At 43.1% G+C, this 21,370-nt stretch overlaps 1 protein-coding gene across 1 annotated transcript in view; it reads left to right on the top strand.

Annotated features, from left to right (window-relative positions):
- Positions 1 to 240: 240 nt before the first annotated feature.
- IFIH1 (interferon induced with helicase C domain 1) overlaps positions 241 to 21,370 on the top strand; it is a 2,457,004-nt gene continuing 2,435,874 nt past the window's right edge. The window contains exon 1 of the mRNA XM_044074778.1: positions 241 to 815. Within this exon, the coding sequence (XP_043930713.1) occupies positions 360 to 815 (456 nt within the window). The 5' untranslated portion in view covers positions 241 to 359. The remainder of the gene's footprint in view (positions 816 to 21,370) is intronic.

The following is a 21,370-nucleotide window of genomic DNA, read 5'->3' as shown; positions in this document are numbered from 1 at the left end:
TAAGTCCCACTTTTTGTCAGGGTATGTGCCATACCTTTAGGAGTAGAAAAGAAAGGTTAAGAGCCTAGCGTTCTAGTCCGAAATTTCTACCTACACTCTCAGCTAGATGTAAGTTTCTGTTCAGCTAAAGTTTCTGTTATTTTTATTCCGGTGAGGAGTAGAATTGGAGAATCGAAACCGAAACCGACAACAGCTGATTATTTGCTTTGCTTAGTGGTTTAGGTTCAGTTTTAACTTGACGCGAGTGAAGTAAAGTCTTCGCTTAGGGCGGCTCGTGCCTTCGGTGTTTAATCTCCTCAGATACCTCAGAATTTAAAAGCTGGAATTTTACGTTCACCCTGTTTATTAAGTGCGTGAAAATGTATGAGTCAGAGGGGGATGTCGGTCAGCATTGCCTGTATTTCTTGAACTGTTTTAGAAACAGGCTTAATAAAATAATTCAGGTGGAACCCGTGCTGGACTTTATGCCTGATTTAAGCAACGATGACAAAGAAGAAATTAGAACCAAAGCTAACACACTAGGTAACAGGGAGGCTGTGGAGTTACTAATATCAAAAGTAGAAAAGAGTCCTCGTTCTTCTGAGCTGGTTCGGATGTTGATTCAGGCGTTGAACCTGTCGGGTTACGGACGTGCTGCTGCCTATTTAAAGGGGGATTCAAAAGAGATGCCAACTGCTTCTATAGAAGCAGAAGAGGACATCTACTTGCAGCTTGTGAACATATTTACCCCTGAGCTGGTCCGTGATATAAAACCATTTGAAGTGTCACTTTGGTGCCTGCAAAACGGGTTGTTTAACTTCGATGATATGGCAGTAGTAAGTCTTTTTTTTGTTGTTGTAAAATATCAGTTATGCCTTAGCCTTTTTTTAACGTAGACATCTATGTGCTCAGCAAATATCCACAACAGCAGCTGTGATCACTGAGTCATAAAACAGTACAGTAAGGATTTCAACATTGCAAATTAGCAGTTTATTTATTATACAGTAGTTCCGTCATCGTATTTGTCAGGAGCAGACTAAATTGTGAAAACGACCTTAATGGTACCTTTCATTAATACTTGTACATCATCTTTTTGGCTTTTCCCTCCCTGTTGCTGTAGTGGTAGATGTGGATCTGCGTTTGTTCTTCTAAAGCAAATTCTTGTTATCAGTAGAGGATTTGTGTTTGTGATAGCTGTGATCCTAATTCTCTATCTACCCAGATGTGTGAATCAGCATGTCCACTCATACAGCCTTTTCCTGGATCAACTAATCCATTGTCCCACCAGGGGCTCCAATATCCTAGACCTGGTCATTACCAACATGGGAGATAGATGCTCCACACCAGTGGTCACCCCTCATTGGTCAGATCTGACCATAAGCAAATCACCTTTGACATCCACATCCCACCCCCCAGTAAGGAAACCTCCTTAAAAAACTTCTCCAAAGCCAACTTCATGCTACTGAAGTCAGAAGTGACAAACTTTGCAACACCCGCGCAGATGGGATCTGGAAGTTTGACTGCAGAATCCTACACTAAGGCACTGTACGAGCACATCCACTCGTGCATGAATTGTGCCATCCCAAATAGAACCAAGATCTTCTTTTTCTTCTTCTTTTGGCTTTTCCCGGTTAGGGGTCGCCACAGCGAATCACCTATCCGCTCATGACTGGCAGTGTAGTTTTACGGTGTTGAGTTGCCAGCCCGGCACCCAGCCTTCCACAGAAGGCACACACTCACACCTAAGGCCAATTTAGAGTGTCCAGTCCACCAACAGCATGTCTTTGAGATGTGGGAGGAAACAGGAGCACCCGGAGGAAACCCACGCGACCACAGGGAGGACATGCAGACTCCACACAGGAGGGACCCCAGCCGAGGATTGAACCGGAGACCCTCTTGCTGTGAGGCGGCAACACTAAGCGCTGAACCACCATGGCTGCCCAAATAGAACCAAGATGCTCTTCTCCAAAAAAAGGAAGCCAATTTGGTGGTCCCCTGCTATAAACAAACTATGCAACAGAAGGAAGAAACTGTTGCAGAAAAGAAGAAAATCCCAGGATGCAAAAAACTCCCTCACCAGCCTAAGTAAGAAGCTGAGATCCCTCATAAAATCCTCAAAAGCTAGTTACGAAAATAAAATTGCCAAAGATTCCAAAGACAACCACAAGGCATTCTGTAACTATGTCAAGAATCTAAATGGCAATGCTCAGATCTGCTCTGAGGTACAACAGAATGGCATTAAATATACTGATCCCAAGGATATTGCCAATATCCTGGCAGATCGATTTAGTGCCAACTTCACCCCCCTCTCACCCCCTAAAGGGCCCATCCCAATACCAAAAGATTGCCAAATTCCAATAATCACGGCCGCACAGGTAGAAACCGCACTCTCCAAAGCTAAGAATACAGCATCCATGGGACCAGATGACATCTCAGGCTGTGTACTCCATGAACTACAAAATGAACTGGCACCTCACCTAAGTGTCATGTTTTATCATAGCCTCACCTCAGGCTTCATGCCCACTGAGTGGCGCACAGCTACAGTTATCCCGCTCCACAAGGGAGGATCCGCCTTGGATCCCGGGAACTACCGTCCCATCAGTCTGACAAGCCTGATCTGCAAGGGCATGGAACGCATTATCATGCAACTTGTAAACAAGAACATTGGCAACCTTCAAACACTGGACCCCACCCAGTTTGAGTTTGTGAGGGACAATCTTGTCTCCTGAATCTGATTGACTTCTTCGAATCGTTCTCTAGAGCTGTGGACGAGGGTAAGGCGGTCCACACAGCCTATCTGGATCTCACCAAGGCCTTTGACACCATCCCCCACTCTGGAATTATAGAACTTACTAAGCTGGGCATAAATCCCTACGTCACTGGATGGTTTGCCAACTGGCTTACTGACAAAACCCAGACTGTAAAAGTAGCCGACTCCAAATCCAGCTCCAGACAAGTTATAAGTGGAGTACCTCAGGGTTCAGTCCTGGGACCACTCTTGTTTGGCATCTACTTCTCTGAAGTATAGGCCAACACTAAGGGACTATGGCTAACAAAGTTCGCAGATGACTGCAAACTGGGAGCCATTATTGAATCCCCAAATTATGTGGATATTCTACAAAAGGGCCTTACAGAAACAGATGCCTGGAGCCAGAGCTATGGGCTCAAGCTTAATGCCAAGAAATGTATAGTTATCCCCTTTGGAAAAAAACATGTACCCATGAATTACCACATAGGTGGCAGGACACTAAACATCGAAAGTGTGATGAGAGACTTAGGGACACAGGTGGACAGTGGTCTCACTTTCGTTAACCTCATCGCCCCAACAGTCAGGAAATCCTTCTATGTGGCACACCTCATCACTAAGGGCTTTTTATCCAGAAAAATGGAGGTCCTTGTCCCACTGTACTCATCCCTCATTAGACCCATTATAGAGTATAATGCCCCATTTGGTATGTACCTCACAAGACATCTACAACAGCTGGAAAGGCCACAGAAATACCTCACTAAAAGAATCACAGGCCTAAAGCAGATGCCATATGCTCACCATCTAAAAAAACTCCAGCTATACTCTGTGGCATATCGTCTACTCAGAGGCGATCTCTGCTTAACATACAAGGCCATGTCAAACCCTGAGCTGTTGGACATGCTCCACTTAAAGAAATCCCAATCCCTCAGAGCCACACGTTCCAGGGATCTAACCCTTGTCATCACAATGAACAAAACATGCTGGAGGGATAGGTTCCTGACCCAGAGACTCCCCATACTCTGGAAAAGACTGCCCATACATGTCAAGCAGAGCGCCTCCTTGGCCTTCTTCAAAAGGAACCTTGATGATTGGATGGGAGATGGGAAATTCACCCCGGGGATCATGTCAGTCGCCCTGCTAGACAGGGGTCCAGAGAAGCAAATATTGTGGGAAGAAGTATCCAGGGAATTGTTATGGCTAGGCTTGCATTGGCCCTAGGGCTGATAGCCTACTATCAGCCTATGAACCTGTAATGTATGCTGAATTTCACTATACAGAAATCAAGACTTGTTGCTTCTACTACTGCTGGCAACAGCAGTTCGCTACCATGTACTTATTTATTTGTAACACCTAGTAGTAGGATCATAAGAAGTTACTAGGCTAATGGCCCTAAGGCACTTACAAGCCTAGTTAAGTTCTACCCTTATTTCCATGATCACCACCTATTGCCCATGTCCAAGATGGGCACAGGTGGAACCCCTCGGGGTGAATTTACAGTTACCCATCCAGTCATCCAGACTGCATTTGAAGAGGTCCAATGAGGTGCTCTGTTTGACATGAAGTGGGGGTCTGTTCCAAAGGTCTGGTAACCTCTGGGAGACAAGTCTGTCTCTCCAGCAGGTTCTATTAGTGTCACATACCAGGTTAAGGTCTTTAGAGCGAGTAACCCATGTACCATTTGACTTACGGCGATGCCTCATTTCCAGTTAAGCAGGGTCACAGATTGCCTTGTATGCAAGACAGAGATCGCTTCTGAGTAGTCTGTATGAAACAGAATAAAGTGACAGAGATTTCAGATGATCCACATAGGACAGATGCTGAAAACCTTGAATTTTTCTTGTGAGGAACCTTTGTGGTCTCCAATTGCTGCAGGTACTTGGAAAGGTACATACCAAAAGGGGCATTGTACTCGGTTATTGGCCTGATGAAGAAAGAGTACAGGGAGGTTATAACTTTTATTTTCTGGAGGCAGTGCCCTTACTTATGAGATGAGCAATATAGAATGCCTCTCTTACCACTGTGGAGACATGGTGATCAAAGGTAATGTTGCTACTGAGTGTGTATTTAAGGTGTTGCTGTCAATGTGCTAGCTAGCAGGAACATCACTCTTACCGAAAGGGATGATGATACATTTTTTGCAGGCAATCACATACAGATTCAGAACTGAAGGAACGTACAAAATGCTAAGGTGATGATCTTTTCCACTCCATTCCACTGTGCACTGTGTATTCCCTTTTTCACAACCAGTTCTGTTTGATATTAGCATGAGATAGATTTAGTTAAATGTTTGACATTATTTAGTGACATCAATGCACAATAATTTATCAGTAAACCATACATGTTATTAAAAACACACCAAAAAATATGAGGTAAAAATTTGGACAGTTGAGAGGTGTGGTTAAGATGAATTATGAATACTTTTATAGCATCCTGAATCAGATGTATGATGCCTCCCTATTGAATGTGGACATTTGAATATACCCTGTACTTTCTTTAATACATGTTGCTTTGTTGTACTATCTTTCTGATCAAGAAGGATAGCGTAACAACACAGAGTACACTGTGTGCGTACCATTAGGTCAATTGTAGTCATCGTGAATTGGAATAGAATACGCTGAGGGGAAGTTGGTATAATTTTTAACAGGTCAGCATCTATTTCCTTTTTTTTTTACTTTTCTTTATTTGTAGTGTACGATAATGTCTTGCAGTCTAAAAATCAATAACTGTCTTGTACTAACTATAGTAGCCCATTTGGGTAGTTATATAACAATCAGAGTAACTTAAAGCAGTATGCAAATGCTGCTTCCTTAAATCCAGTGGTATAAAACCAAAATAATAATTTACATAAATAAATAAATAAAATTTGTAGTAACAAAACACAAGAATAACTATAGCCCAAACTCACTTGACCTCAACTCTTCTTTATGCATCACCCATACTAATAAACCTCAGGAAAACTGAACTGGCAAAAACTAGAATCCTGTTACAGCAAAATAGCTAAGTATGCAGCAAACACAACATTCAGATCTCACCACTACTCTGCCCTAAAACAATTAAACTGGTTAGATCCTCCCCAACTCTTGCACCTATCCCAGCTTGATATGGCTTATAGAATCCTTTATCATCCTGAAAATACTCCATCACTACAAGGTCTACTGAAGCCCTACTCCTGTAGCAGAAGTCTGCTCTCCAACAACAAACCCCTCTTACAGATCTCAATAGCACACAACCGTGCTGGAAGATCCATCCACTCACATTATATTGCTAAGGTTTGGAATTCTGTACCTAGTAACATCACAGCTAGCACTACGTTAGCCAATTTTAAACAAACACTAAAATCTCACCTTACCACTAAATGGCTCTGGCCCTGCTTTACCCCAGATTAAGTATTTCCTACTACGACTTTTTTCACACTAACACTACTACTATTGACTTCTTTGTTGAGTTATGTATTTTAGTACAATTAACACATAAGCACAACTCTGCTAATCAACAACATTTGTACTAATTTAATTCATTGTTATTTTCTGTCACCTTATGTTAAGTACATTACTGTTTCTTTATTTGTACATATTTGCTGTTATCAACCTCTGTAAAGCTGTAGACCATGTCTAATTGTTCTAAAGATATTGCCTTACTTGGGCTATTTGTAAACTCTTTTTACATTGTTAATTATGTTTTTGTCTTTTGTAATTTTCTCTGTGTGGAGCTTTTCTCCCTGGGCCTCTGCTGAAAAACGACATGTTGTCCAGTTAGACTGTCCTGGTAAACAAATATAAAGTAAAATAAATAAAGTATGACAGGTCCAACTTCCACAGCTGAACAGTTCCTGTGAGAGCCTACCCCCCATTCATATATTTATTTATTTTTTTTATTTTACATTTGTTAACCGGGAGAGTCCAACTGGATAGATGTCCATTTTCAGTGGAGTCCCGGGGAGAAAAGCTCCAGAGCAGTAACATCATTAACAAGAGAAAGACACGTTAAACCAAAAGGTTCAGTAAACAATATGAGTACGCAATCTTTATACTTCTTATAGAAGTACAGTACATATAAAATAGTGTGTTAACCAACATTCACAGGCTGCATTAATATGTACATGTTATAGAGGTGTTTAAGCAAGTATAGAAGGAAGATACACTAGATAACTTCATAACTCATTTCAACACGAGACATAATATGTCCTTTAGGTTTCTTTACAGTGTTCAGTGATACTATTACCCCATTCAGACATTACAAAAGCAGTAGATAAGCTGCTACTCTAGTTGCTCGAAACAGAGACATATGAGTTACTATCCAGGGGTAGTACAGGTACATAATCTGTGACTCAGGAAGTGTGTTTTGAGTAGTTTTTTGAGATGGGTGGCGGAGTTGTTATTTATTATGTGTGCTGGAAGGGAGTTCCAGATTTTAGAGATGAAGTGGCTATAAACGGATCTACCTGCCTCATTTTTAAAGTTTGTTACCTCAAGGAGGTATTGGGTACTTGATCTCAGGGATCTGGTAGTGGTGTAGGTCTGGAGTAGTTGCTGCAGGGCTGATGTGTTACCTGAATGATGTAGTACTTTGTGAGCAAGTGCTAGTTGGTTGACTTGAAGGGTCAGGGGTAGTTCTAGACAGCTGAGTTTTTTTAGGCTTTCACAATGATGGGTTCTAGACAGATGACATTGTGATCTGTAGTGAGAGTACGGAACAGGTGGAGGAGACCCTGGAGAGATGGAGATATGCTCTAGAGAGAACAGGAATGAAGGTTAGCAGGACTAAGACAGAATATATGTGTGTGAATGAGAGGGAGGATAGAGGAATGGTGAGGATGCAAGGAGTAGAGGTGGCGAAGGTAAATGAGTTTAAATACTTGGGCTCAATAGTTCAGAGTAACGGTGAGTGTGGAAGAGAGGTGAAGAAGAGAGTACAAGCAGGATGGAGTGGGTGGAGAAGAGTTTCAGGAGTGATTTGTGACAGATGAGTACCAGTAAGAGTGAAAGGGAAGGTCTACAAGAGGGTAGTGAGGCCAGCTATGTTATATGGGTTGGAGACAGTGTCATTGGCAAAAAGGCAGGAGTTTGAGCTGGATGTGGCAGAGTTAAAGATGTTAAGATTTGCACTGGGTGTGGCGAGGGTGGACAGGATTAGGAATAAGTATATTAGAGGGTCAGCCCAGGTTGGAAGGTTTGGAGACAAAGCCAGAGAGGCAAGATTACATTGGTTTGGACATGTTTTGCAGAGGGATGTTGAGTATATTGGGAAAAATATGCTAAGGATAATGCTACCAGGTAACAGGAAAAGAGGAAGGCCTAAGATAAGGTTTATGGATGTGGTGAGAGAGGACATGCTGGTGGTTGGTGTGACAGAGCAAGATGCAGAGGACAGGAAGAAATGGAAACAGATGATCTGCTGTGGCGACCCCTAACGGGAACAGCCGAAAGAAGATGATGACAATGGTGGGTTCTAGAAGGTGATCATGTGGAAAATCTGGCTGTTTTATTATAGCAGCAATCTAGTTTGTTGAGCTCAGTTTTTCGGAGATTGGTAAGCATGGAGGAGGCGTAAAGTAGGGTCGATAGGAGGTGTGTCCTGGCTGTGGTAACCTTAGAGCAACTGGTGAGAAACTTTTGTTGCGATAGGGTAGGCCCATCCTGTGGTAAAATCTCACAATGACTTATCCTTAACTCTTCCAAGCCTTGCCCAAGTACTTGCACCTTGGGTTCCTATTAGATGACCGAAGACGCATTCTTTCGAATGCATCTTGGTCGAACTTGAAAAGATGAAAAGGCAAAATGACAAAGCAGCATATAAGCAAATTCTTTCCCTGGGAAATCACTTGGCCGCGTCCGTTACTTTGTCATTTTTGTCACTGTAGTGCAATCTCGGAGTTCATATATTTAAGTAGGGGTGGTGTGGGCACGAAGCCCCCCCCCACTTTATGCTATGATTTAAGTGTATTTTTTTTTTTTTTTTTTGGAACAGCGATTTTTTTTCCTGTTCTAAGCGTTTGAGTTTGTAAGCTTTCGCTTACATGGAGTCGATAAATAATAGTTCGCTTTTCTAAGCGTTCAATGATTTAATATAGACCCTTGCACCTTTAGGAGTGAAACTTGCCCTGCATGCCAAAAACTGGGAGTACATTACCCAGGACAGGTGGGTCTTAAATATTGTTTCCCAGGGATACAGATTCCACTTCCACTTACTCCCAACCCCAAGCTGGTGGCCAGACCTCCCCCCAAACCAGTGGGCAGAGGCCCAAAAGCAAGTACTTTCTCTTCTCACTATCAAGGCTATTCAACCTGTCCCAGCAGAACAAAGGGGACAAGGCTTTTATTCCAGACTGTTTCTGGTACCCAGAAAAGAAAACTCTTGGGGTCCTATCCTGGATTTGTCTATTCTCAACACCTTTCTGGTGGTTCCAAAATTCAAAATGCTTACTCTCCAACAGCTGCTTCCTATGCTAGCCAAGGACTCCTGGCTAGCAACCCTAGACTTAAAAGAAACTTATCTGCACATCCCCATAAGGGAATCTTGCAGGAAATACCTACGTTTCAGAGCAGGCTCTATGCATTCAGTTCTCTGCACTTACCTTTGGCTTATCTACTGCGCCCAGGGTATTCACAAAATGCCTAGCTCCAGCCATTGCATATTGCAGGCAGAGAGTGATTCAAATTTACCCATACTTGGACGATTGCCTGATTCAGGCGGGCAGTCAGGAATTGCTACTACAACACTTGACATGTGTAAACAGACTTCTATCTTCACTGGGGTACACCATCAACGAAAAGAAATCACATCTGGTACCCAGCCAACAGATTATATTCCTGGGAGCAAGCTTGAACACAACTTCCCAGATGGCATTACTGACTCCATAAAAACAAATTTATTTGATAAACTACTTCAATCTACTGGCCACCAAAACCCTGCTGTCTGCAAGAAAAATAGTGCAAGCCCTAGGGTTCATGGCCTCTTGCATTCTACTAATTCCGTATGCAAGACTGCATATGAGGAAACTTCAATGGTACTTAAAAAGTCTCTGGTGTCAACATTTTCAGGACCTGAAAACAATGATTCCTATTATTCACTGCCTGTGGGCAGAGGCCTGCTACCACAACAAGGGACTCCCTTTCACTCAACCCCGTGCCACCCAAATCCTAACAACAGATGCATCAGACTATGCATGGGGGGCTCACATGGCAGGACAATGCATTCAAGGCAAATGCACCTTATAGGTTCATAGGTTCGTACTAGGCTATCTGCCCTAGGGCATTTATAAGCCTAGCCAGAGTGTATGTGGCTTACACCACCCCTTAGGATGAGAATACTATGCCCTTTTAGGGTTTAGTTTACTATGCCTCTGTCTAGTAGTGACAAAGAGATGACCCCCGGGGTAAACCTACGATCTCCCATCCACTCGTCGAGATTTCTCTTGAATAGAGTCAGTGAGGGTCTCTGCCTAACATGGACTGGGATTCTGTTCCAGAGTGTAGGGAGCCTCTGGGTTATGAATCTGTCCCTCCAGCACGTTCTATTTATTTCTGTGTTGAGGTTTAAGTCACTTGTTCTCGTGGCTCTGATGGATTTGGATTTTCTGAGGTGGAGCATGTCCATTAATTCAGGATTGGACATGGCCTTGTACGTCAGGCACAGATCACCTCTGAGTAGGCGGTATGCGACTGAATAGAGCTGGAGTTTTTCAGGCGGGCAGCATATGACATATGTTTAAGACCCTTTATCCTCTTGGTGAGGAACTTTTGGGGTCTTTCCAACTGCTGCAGGTGTCGGGTGAGATACATCCCAAATGGGGCATTGTACTCAATCATTGGCCTGATAAGAGAAGAGTACAGGGCACAATGACCTCTCTTGATCTAGATGTGAAACCCTTCATGATAAGGTGGGCAATATAGAAGGTCTTCCTAACCACTTTGGCAATGTGAGTGTCAAATGAGAGGTTACTGTCAACCTGGGTCCCTAGGTCCCTGATTACCTCTTCCGTACTTAATGGATTACCGCCTATGTGGTAATTTGTCGGTACCTTGTTTTTCCCAAAGGGTATGACTATACATTTTTTGGCATTTAGCTTAAGGCCATGGCTCTGGCACCAATTATCCGTTTCTATGAGGCCTCTCTGAAGGATGTTTGTGTCCGCTGGAGTATCAATTATGGCGCCCAGTTTGCAGTCATCTGCGAACTTTGTCAGCCACAATCCTCTTATGTTTGCCTGTACCTCGGAAAAATAAATGCCGAACAAGAGGGGTCCCAGGACTGAGCCCTGTGGGACACCGCTTGTGACTGGCTTAGAGTCTGACATAGCTCCAGCAACTCTGACCCTGTGGGTTCTGTCCTTGAGCCAGTTTACAACCCATCTTGTGACATATGGGTTTACATTTAAGCTGGTGAGTTTGTCTATGATGCCCGAGTGGGGTATTGTGTCAAAGGCTTTTGCAAGTTCAAGGTAGGCTGTGTGAACTGCCTTACCCTCATCAGTGGCCTTAGTGACTGTTTCAAAAAAGTCGACCAAGTTCAGAAGGCAGGATCTGCCCTTGACAAAGCCAAATTGGGTAGGATCCAATGTCTGTAGGTCCCCAATGTCTTTGTTTATGAGTTCCATAATGATCCTCTCCATAGCTTTGCAGACCAGGCTCGTCAGGCTTATGGGGCGGTAATTTCCAGGGTCCGTAGAAGCACCGCCTTTGTGAAGTGGGACCACTGTTGCTGTACGCCACTCTTTGGAGTGCGTATCCTGTGGTAAGGCTAAGATTAAACAGCAGCCTTATGTGTGGGTTTAGTTCCTCTTGAGTTCATGTAGCACACAGCCCGGGACACCATCCGTCCCATTGATGCTGTGTTTTTAGCTTTAGAGAGGCGGCTCTCACCTGGGCATCTGAGATGTTAGGGAGGCTACACTCTGCTGGGATAGTTATTTCTCCTTTTGGGGGTGAGACGGGAGGAGAAATTTGCACTGAACCTGTCTGCCAGAATGTTGGCAATGTCAGTGGGCTCAGTGTATTTTGTGTCATTTTGGACTAACTCTGAGCATATCTGGGAGTTTCCACCCAGGTTTCTAACATAGCTAAAGAAGGCCTTGTGATTGTCTTTTGTGTCATTTGCGATTTTTCTCTCAAAGTTGGCCTTGGATGATTTTATGAGTGATCGTAGTTTTTTGCTAGTACTGATCAGAGATGCCTTTCCTTTTAGGGATTTTGCTCTGTCATGTAGTAGCTTCCTCCTTCTGTTGTAAAGTTTGTTTATGGCTGGGGTCCACCAGACCGTCGCCTGTCTTTGGGGAATGGGTCTTGGTTTTATTTGGGATTGCATGATCCATGCATTCTTGAAGGTGCCCATAGAAGGCATTTGCAAAGGATTCAGCAGTGTGGGTTGTGGTTTCCACTGGCACAGGGGCCTTGAAAGATACCACTTCAGTCTTAAGAAGTGTGAAGTTTGCTTTTGAGAAGTTCTTCACTGTGGTCTTTTGTGCAGGGGGTGGGGGCGGGATGTGGATTTCCAGTGAGATTAATTTATGGTCTGATCTTACCAAAGAGGGATGTACTTCCGGTGTGGAGCATTTTGTCCCCATGTTTGTGATGATCAGGTCTAGTATATTGTCTCTTCTTGTGGGAATGGTGACTAGTTGTTCCATTGCATTTGAGTTTATGAATTCTAAGAACCTTTGGGCTAGAGTGTTGGGGCTTGAGTAATGTTCCCAGTCTATGTTTGGGTAGTTGAAGTCTCCCAAAATGATGGTATTTGGAGAGACATTCATACTCTCCAGTGTCTTCAGGAAGGCTGTGTGGGGTTCCTGAGTTTGAGAGGGTGGTCTGTAGCATGCTACAAACTGTAAGGCAGTTTTGCCTATGGTTAGTTGCACCTGGATAGTCTCCGATGCTTCGTGCGTTGCCACTAACCTGGAGGTGTGGGTATCTTTGATGAAAATGGATACTCCCTCCTTTTGTGGTTCTGTCCAAGTTTTGGGGCCGGAAAGCATGATATGAGGTAAAACCTGATAGTGCTGGGGTGCTCTCAGGAGCCTTGAACCAGGTTTCAGTCACTGCACAGACATCGATGTTCTCCATACTGAGGAGGGCTTCGAGGGCGTGCATCTTGAGGTTTAGACTTCTGGCATTGAGCAGCATTACCCTTAGTTTTTTCCACTTGTGTTTTCTAGGGAGGTAGGTTTGTCATTTGAGCCTTGCCTAAAAAAGGCACTATGGGGGTGGCAAGAGCCTTGGCCAATATCCGGAAGCACAGGGGTGACAGGTGCAAACCATCCCTTGCGAAGCAGCGTGGCTTGTCAAGCATGTCATCCCAAGCAGACAGACATTGGATCCCCTTAGAATGACACCAGTAATTAAGCCAATTGTTAAAACTGATCATTTTGTCTTTGTACTGTGGCATCATTCTTGGTGAGGGTAAGATGCTGCTCAGGGTCAGGGTCATACCGGCCTGGGCTACATAATCAGAGAGCTCCTCTATGTCTCTTTTCATGTAGTCCAGAGAGGTACGTCTCAGGTCGTTCACACCTGCATGTACAATGACTGAGTCATATTTGTACTTGCTGTGGAGTGACCTGAGTGCTTGTGTTATGTGGCGGATTCTAGCTCCCGACAGGCAGCTTACTGTGACCCTCTCCTTGTTCAGTCTGGTGAGCGGGACGTCAGTGTGCCTGACTATGGAGTCACCTATTACAAGTGTGTCTGGCATGTTTGGCCTTAAGGGCTGTGACTGTTTAGCACACTGACTTTGTGAACTATGTGTTGCATTTGCTATGTCTTGAGGTGGTGGTTGCTTGGGTGTCTGCTTTGGAGGCCTCTGTTGTTTTGGTAGATTTTTAATCAGCCTCAGTATGTTTTTGTGTGTTTATGTGTTTGGTTTGCAGTTGTGATAGTTCTATGTGAGACTGGGTTTGTGGTGTGCGTGGTTACCTTCTCCTCCTGACTGGTCTTGCCAGTACTGAATTGAGAGAGCTCAGCCTCCAGTTTGGCTATATAGTTGCATCTCTCGCATATATTTGTATTTGTTGGGAGGAGGAGAGGGTTGTCTGTGTACATGAGGCAATTGTAACATTGCCTCAAGATTCCCAGATTCACCAGCTGAACAGGAGAGGACGCTAGCAACTGACCCTTCGACATGCTAGAAATAGTGAAAAAGATTGCTGTGTAACTGAGTCAGAAAGGACCTATAGGGAAATGGGTACTCAACAAAATTTAGGTGAATGAAGTACTTTTCGTTTGTTTAAGAGTGCTGCATATCAATCAAAAAGAAATGTTAGCTGTACAGAATGCTCTGACAGCCTTCAAAGGCCTTATTCTTCCAGGACAACTATTGGTAAAAACAGACGACCGCCACAGTTATGTCGTACATAAACAAGCAGGGGGGAACCCATTCCTACCCACTCTGCAGATTAGCCATGGCTCTGTGGAACACAGCCTTGAGCAACCAAGTGCACCTGCAAACTCAATTCCTGCCAGGCAAACTAAATTCACTGGCAGACAACTTAAGCAGAATTCTCATGGACCCACACAAGTGGAAACTGGAACCCAAAATATTCAAGCTTTTGAGGAACAGATGGGGGGCACCAGAGGTGGATCTCTTAGCTTCCCCTCAGAACTATCAGTTGAGCAAATATTGCTCCTGAACTCCTCACAGCTAAGCTTGGAAAGTGGATGCCCTGTCCTTTACCTGGGAAAGCCTCTCAATCTGTGTCCCCCCCCGCCCCTCCTCTCGAAGGTTCTACTAAAGATCAAACAGGACAAGCCAAGGACAGTCCTGATTGCACCAGACTGGCCACACCAGCACTGGTATCCTCTTTTGCACAGTCTGACAGTAGTGTCACCATGGCACCTGCCTCAGACTCCTTCCTTGCTGTCCCAGCAGGAGCACCAGATTTTGCACCCTCAGCTACAGACCCTGAACCTAGCAGCCTGGCTCATCCCCTGAATTCTTCACCAGCAACTCTCAGTAAGCAGTTGCTGGATGTCATTCTTGAGGTAAGGAGGCCTAGTACTAGAAAATCCTATTTGGATTATAGCCAGTCTCAGGGAATGGACACAACTGTGCCCAGCCTACCTCATATACTAGATTACTCAACAGAAATGCTCCACACTATCCTTTTCTTCCATTAAGATTCATGCCTCTGCCATCTCAGCTCATTATAATACTGAGCCACCCCTTTTCTCTCATCCTTTGGTCAAACAGTTCCTGAGAGGAGCCAAAAATTTAAGACCTCCCAGGAAAGCTCCCACTCCTGCCTGGGACCTTAACTTTGTATTGAAAAAGCTCACGCTTCACCCTTTGAACCTGCTGCCACAGCAGAGTTAAAATTCCGCTCATGGAAAACAGCTTTACGTCTAGCCATCACTTCAGCAAGAAGAGTGTCTGAATTGCAGGTCCTTATGGCCGTGGAACCCTTCATTATCTTCCATGCAGACAGGGTTTCCACCAGGACTAACCCATTATTTATGCCCAAGGTGGTATCTACTGTGGCTTTAAACCAATCCATTCATTTGCCAACTTTTTTCCCCTAATCCTCAGAATAAAGGGGAAAGGATCCTGCACTCCCTGGATGTGCACAGGCAGTTTAGGTTCTATCTAGACAGGACTAAGCCTTTCAGAAAATCTGACCAGCTGCTAGTCAGCTTTGCTGCAGGGGCAGAGGGCAAGGCCATTTCAAAGCAAACCATTTCTAAATAGATAGCACACTGCATCCATTTCTGCTACAAACACCATGGGAAACCTACCCCACAGGGGATTAGAACACATTCCACTAGGGCTACATCAACCTCTATAGCATTCCTTGGGGGAGTCCCTACCATGGACATCCTGGAAGCTGCAACCTGGAGCTCTGTACACACTTTCATCAAGCATTACCACTTACCTATCTTTTCTAAATCCAGAGCTGGATTTGCCATAGCAGTCTTACAGTTTGATTGCCAGCCCTAATGCTTCTTAACTACCTCCACCCTTCCTTAGCTTTGGGAATCAACCCAAATGTGATGACTGCAACAGTGAAACATGAAGAACATAGTACAGTTGTGTACACTTACCATAAATGTAGATGTCTGAGTGTATTCACTGTTGCAGTCCTGGTTACCCTCCCTCCAGCCCCCTGACTTCTCTTTACTTCTACCTATCTTTTTTTGTTTGGCATATCTTATATCATGTGTATTTGCTTTTTGCTGGGGGTTTTCCATACCATGTAATTGCTTCCTATTTTGGGGGAACCTGACATCTGGAGCAAGAAAAACTGATGTAATGGCGTCGGCTGCATGTTTTATACCCCTGACGACCTGACATCATGGAAGAAGCAATAGCATCTGATGCAGAAATCCCAATACTCTGGGATTCAGGCCGACTGAGGGCAGGCAGATAATCCAAATGTGATGACTGCAACAGTGAATACACTTGAACATCTACATTTGTGGTAAATGTACACAACTGTACTTTTCATGGCTTCTATGATTGTCATGTTTTCCTTGGCCAGAATTCACATGAGAAAAATTCAGTGGTACCTCAGATCAGACTAGACTCTGTCATCACCCTTTCTTTTCGGATCCCAGTGCTGTTATTTGTAAGAAGGGAGTTTCTGTGTTTTTTGAACAAGTTCTTTCTTGATCCTCAGCTCCCCTTTTCTCTAATGACTCCTCAGTCTTTTACTAGAGATGCCTCAGACTTTCCTGGAGTGTCTGTATCCAGTGGGATGAAAGTGCTTGATGTGTGGAACAAATGTCAAATGGGACAGACAAAAGCACAGAAATGGCAAATAGATGATGTCGGTGATCAATGTTCTCTAGGCATTAAACCATCGCTGGTCTCTGAGATCTTTGCAAGTTAACAAAAATAGCACCACTGTGATGTGGTATATAAACAAAGCGGTACAAGATCTTATCACCTTTGCAGGCTTACCAAGATGGCCTGAAATATGGTAATTTGACTTGGCAGGCTTCTCACAGTCCATCAGATCAGAACTTTGTAACAAACAAACAGAACTAGGACAGACCCTAATGAATGGAAGATATACCTTGGGGTCTTCCAGGAACTGAACAACTATGGAAACATCTCAAATAGATCTGTTTGCCTCCTTTCAAAATAGACAGTTAAAGAAATTGTGCTCTAGAATTCCTTACAAACAGGCCTGGAAAAGAGATGCTTTTTCATTCCCATGGATAGCAATGTTCCTCTATGCATTACTCCCCTTTCCTCTGGCAGGCAGGGTTATTGTAAAGATCAGAAGGACTCCCCAAAGATGATGGTGATGACTCACTTTTGACTCTGGCACCAATGGTTCTGTCTTCTTTTGAGACTTGCCAAGGGCAATCAACACACGCTTCCCACAGACTGTATTTGCTCCCACAAGATAAGAGTTTGTTTGATACACCCCAACTTGAAGTTATTTCATTTGACTACCTGCATCATGCAGTTTTGATATCTTTTTTTGTCACCTTTTCTCTGGGGATACGCAGGAGGTAGTAAAGAAGTAAAAAAAAAACTGCAAGTAGGAAATTTTATATATGGAAATGGAAAAGATTTTCTAGTTGGTGCCAGAATAAGAACCGGGACTGTTTCAAAGATAGTGTGCCTCTGGTTGTAGAATATTTGTGAGAATTATCCTCTTTCTTAGTGCTCTGTCAAGATTTCTTCTTTCGGCCATTCCTGCATGTCTACCTTTAAATCCCTCCTTTTTTCCTTATCTGAAGTCAAGCAGCTTTTGAAAGGGGTGTTACATATTTGTACGATCAGAAAACAGGTGGCTTCTTCTTCAGTACTGTGTGTTTGAAAAGCTAACTGTTCTGTTTGAACCAGCTCGTCATGCTGATTTGAGGTTCTTAGCACGAAATACTGTTATTACTTATTGCTCTGATTTATGCATAATAGGCTCGTAAGGTGAGTCAACACTACCATGTTTTCCACAAAGGGCTTATTTTGGAACAAATCCTTCTTTTATGCCTGAAGTTGTTCCAAAGTTTAACTTAAACCAATATATTAATCTCCCAGTATTCTTTCCAAAACATAAAAACAGAGGAGAAAGAATCTTGCATAATGAATAGCCACAGGCAGTTCAGATACTTCTTGGACAGAACTAAATAATTCAGGAGTACTGATCAGCTGTGTGTTTCCTATGAAGGTAAGAATGAAGGAGTAACTGCCTTTCCTTTCTGTTATTCTCACCATAACTAGTCACTTTCAGGCAGGGTCAAGGCTCACTGTACCAGAACTTTTTTTCTGCTTTTTTATAAGGATGGACTCTAGAATTTTTTTTCTTTATCTATCTGTCTGTCTATCTATATATCTGTCTGTCTGTCTATCTATCTATCTATCTATCTATCTAATCTGTCTGTCTATCTATCTATCTTTACAGGGAAAGTCTGACTGGGTAGTACCCATTTTCAGTCGAGGCCTGGGGAGAAAAGCTCCATTTGCAACATTGCGTTATACTAAGTTCCAGTTAAGCACAGAGTAGTTGCATTTCTATTTACAATATTGCAGAAACAGTATTTACATTTATACATTCTAAGATTTCACAGATATAGAAGTTACTAAAGAGAAAGCCCACATGCAACTTAGTAGATTGTACAAGCAGCAGTTATGTTTAAAAAATGCTTTGTCATTTTAATGAGACTGAGTATTCTGTTTAAGGAGAGTATTTGAGTATTCTGTTTAAGGAGAGTATTTGGAGTGTACAGTGAGTGCAAAGTCTTAGCCTTGTGATGAGCATGTGCAGGACTGGGTCCTGTTAAGATGTTGTTTAAGCAGTGGTTTAAAACTGTTGAGTTTGTTGGAGAGTTTTATTTGTGTGGGGATACTATTCCAGAGTTTATCAATGTATTGGGAGTAGAGTGAGTTCTCCTGCAACATTATTTGACTTATTTGTAAGTAATAATCAGCAAACACCACAAAGTGGTGTACTGACAAGCAAATAAAAACAAAAAACGCTGCACAGATGTCAGTGAATAGTTTTAATCCTGTTCTAGAACTTTCATTCCAAAAACTACAGGAACTTCTTCAGAAATAGTAAAACAACTTCCGGGATGGTTTGAATTTTGGTTATCCATGAGGCAAAGTCAAAACCATATTTTTCTTCTGGATATACATCAACAGCTAAACCATCTTTAGATAGAACTTTAGTGTTGGTCCCTTTGCACTGTAGTAGTAACTCTAAACTTATTACAAAGGTTTTTGAAAAGGACTGGTCAGTCCTTTTGACTGATGATAAAATAAAGAATTTTATAGGTACTAAACTTTCTTTTCGGTTTCGAAATAAGCGTTCACTAAAAAGGATGTTGTGCTGTCCTTCTAACATTAATAATAGTGTTGTAGATGAGGGAGCTATGGGTACTTTCCCATGTGGTGGTTGTGATTATTGCAGTTTCGTTGATAGTTCATATATTTTTATACATCTTCATACGGGGTCTGCCTACTCTTTTTCAAGGTTAGGGCTGACTGTGATACAAAGGACCTTGTTTACCTTGCATATTGTGTTTTATGCAAACGTTTTTATGTTGGGAAAGCCAATAGTTTGTTGAAATATAGAATTAGGAAACATGTCTATCATATACGTAAAAGTGATTTCTGTAGTGCTATGGTGAAGCATGTTTCTGAAGAAGAAAAAAAACACCATTTTAAATTGGTAGTGATTGATGGATTATTTTATATGGGACATTTGGGTGATTTAGGTATTTTATTTATTTATTTTATTTTACATTCGTTGACTGGGTTTGTCCATCTGAGCTGATAGCCCTTTTTCAGTGGAGACCTGCTGAAAAGAGTAATAAGACCGAGACATCTGAAACTTGTTGGATTATTCTGCTGCAAGCAAATAAAGGGTCCAGTCTGAATGAACACATATCTCCAAAACCTGCTCTAAAATCTGGCAGGCTTGTTAGATGATGTCTTTATTCAATTAATGTGTAGATTTTTATGTATGTTTTTTATGTATGTATTTCATAGGTTCATAGATGTTTACAAGGCTAATGACCACAAGGGCCTTTTTAAGCCTAGCCATGCATCCCAAATCTCTGACAAGTTCTGATACCCTTGATAAGTGTAAGCATGGGTCTGGGAGATGAACCATTTATAGGTTGTCTGTGTCCATTAGAGACATAGGTGCCAAACCAGGGATGAATTTTCGGTTTCCCATCTAGTTGTCCAAGTTGCACTTGAATTGGGTTAGGGAGGAATTCTGCTTCACGTGGATGGGGAGCCTGTTCCATAGAAGGGGTAATCTCTGGGATACATACCTATCTCTTCAGCAGGTCCTATTCATGTCACAGCAAGGTTTAAGTCTTTAGAATGGGTAATTCTGGTGCTGTTTTGTGGATAGGAGGTCCTTCAGACTGGGGTCTGACAATGCCCTGTATGCCAGGGATAGATCTCCCCTCAAAAGCCTGTAGGAGACAGAATACAGGGATAGGACCTTGAGGCAGTCTACACAGGGCATTTTACTTATGCCCAGGATTCTTTTAGTGAGGAACCTATGTGGACATTCCAGTTGTTGGATATGCCTGGTTAGGTACATACCAAAGGAGGCATTACGCTCAATGATAGGTGTGACAAATGCCAAATACGGTGGAACAATGACTTCCTTGGACTTGGATACCATACCTTTGTTTATAAGTTGTGCAGCATACAATGATTTCCACACCACTGTAGACATGTGACGGTCAAAGTCTAGCTTGCTATCTGTGTGTGTCCCTAAGTCCCTGCCTACTGGGTCAAGTCTAAGGGGTGTGTTGTCCGTATGATAGTTACCAGGGATGGATGACTTCCCAAAGGCTACTATTATGCATTTGTTGGCATTTAGTTTTAGTCCATGGTTCTGACACCAGTTGATTGTCTGTCAGCCCCTCCCAGAGAACATTTGTGTCAATGTGAGATTCAATGACAGCTCATAATTTGCAATCATCTGCAAATTTACTCAGCCAGAGACCACTGACATTGGCCTTGCCTTCTGAGAAGCAAATGGCAAAAAGGAACAGTCCAAGGACTGATCCCTGGGGGACTCAACTTGTGACTGGCCTCTTTGTAGTGGTGGACTCCCCAGTTCTAACTTCCTGGGTCCTGTCTGCGAGCCAGTTGGCTGTCCACTGGGTGACATACGGGTTTTTACCTAAACTCTTGAGTTTGTCAACAATAGTTGAGTGGGATATTGTGTCAAATGCCTTGGCCGGGTCAAGGTAGGCAGTGTGAATGATTTTGCCTCATCCATTGCTTCGCTGACCTTCTCAAAGAAGTCCACCAGGCTGACTAAGCATGATCTGTCCTTGACGAAACCAAACTGGGTTGGGTCCAGTGTCTGGAGGTTTACTATATCTCTGTTGATCATCTCCATGATAATTCTTTCCATGGCTTTACATGTAAGACTGGTGAGACTTATGGGTCTGTAGTTTCCAGGATCTGTAGATGGCCCACCTTTGTGCAGAGAGATGACTGTTGCCATTCTCCATACATGAGGCCTGAAGCCTTTTTGAAGGCCACAGTGAATTAGTAATTCCAGAAACCCTGGTAGGCCATGTTTCATGCTATTTAGAAGGCATCGTGGGATATTGTCTGGGCCCATTAATACAGTGTTCTTGGTCTTAGAGAGAGCATTAAGGACCTTTTCCCTAGTGATAGTAGCAGGCATTATATTTGATGATATTTCCTAAGGGAAGGTTGAGGGGG

This window comes from Protopterus annectens, chromosome 6.part0, assembly GCF_019279795.1.
Source record: "Protopterus annectens isolate FY-2018-M chromosome 6.part0, PAN1.0, whole genome shotgun sequence".
Classification (NCBI taxonomy): Eukaryota; Metazoa; Chordata; order Ceratodontiformes; family Protopteridae; genus Protopterus; species Protopterus annectens.
This window is presented reverse-complemented; position numbering and strand designations above follow the sequence as displayed.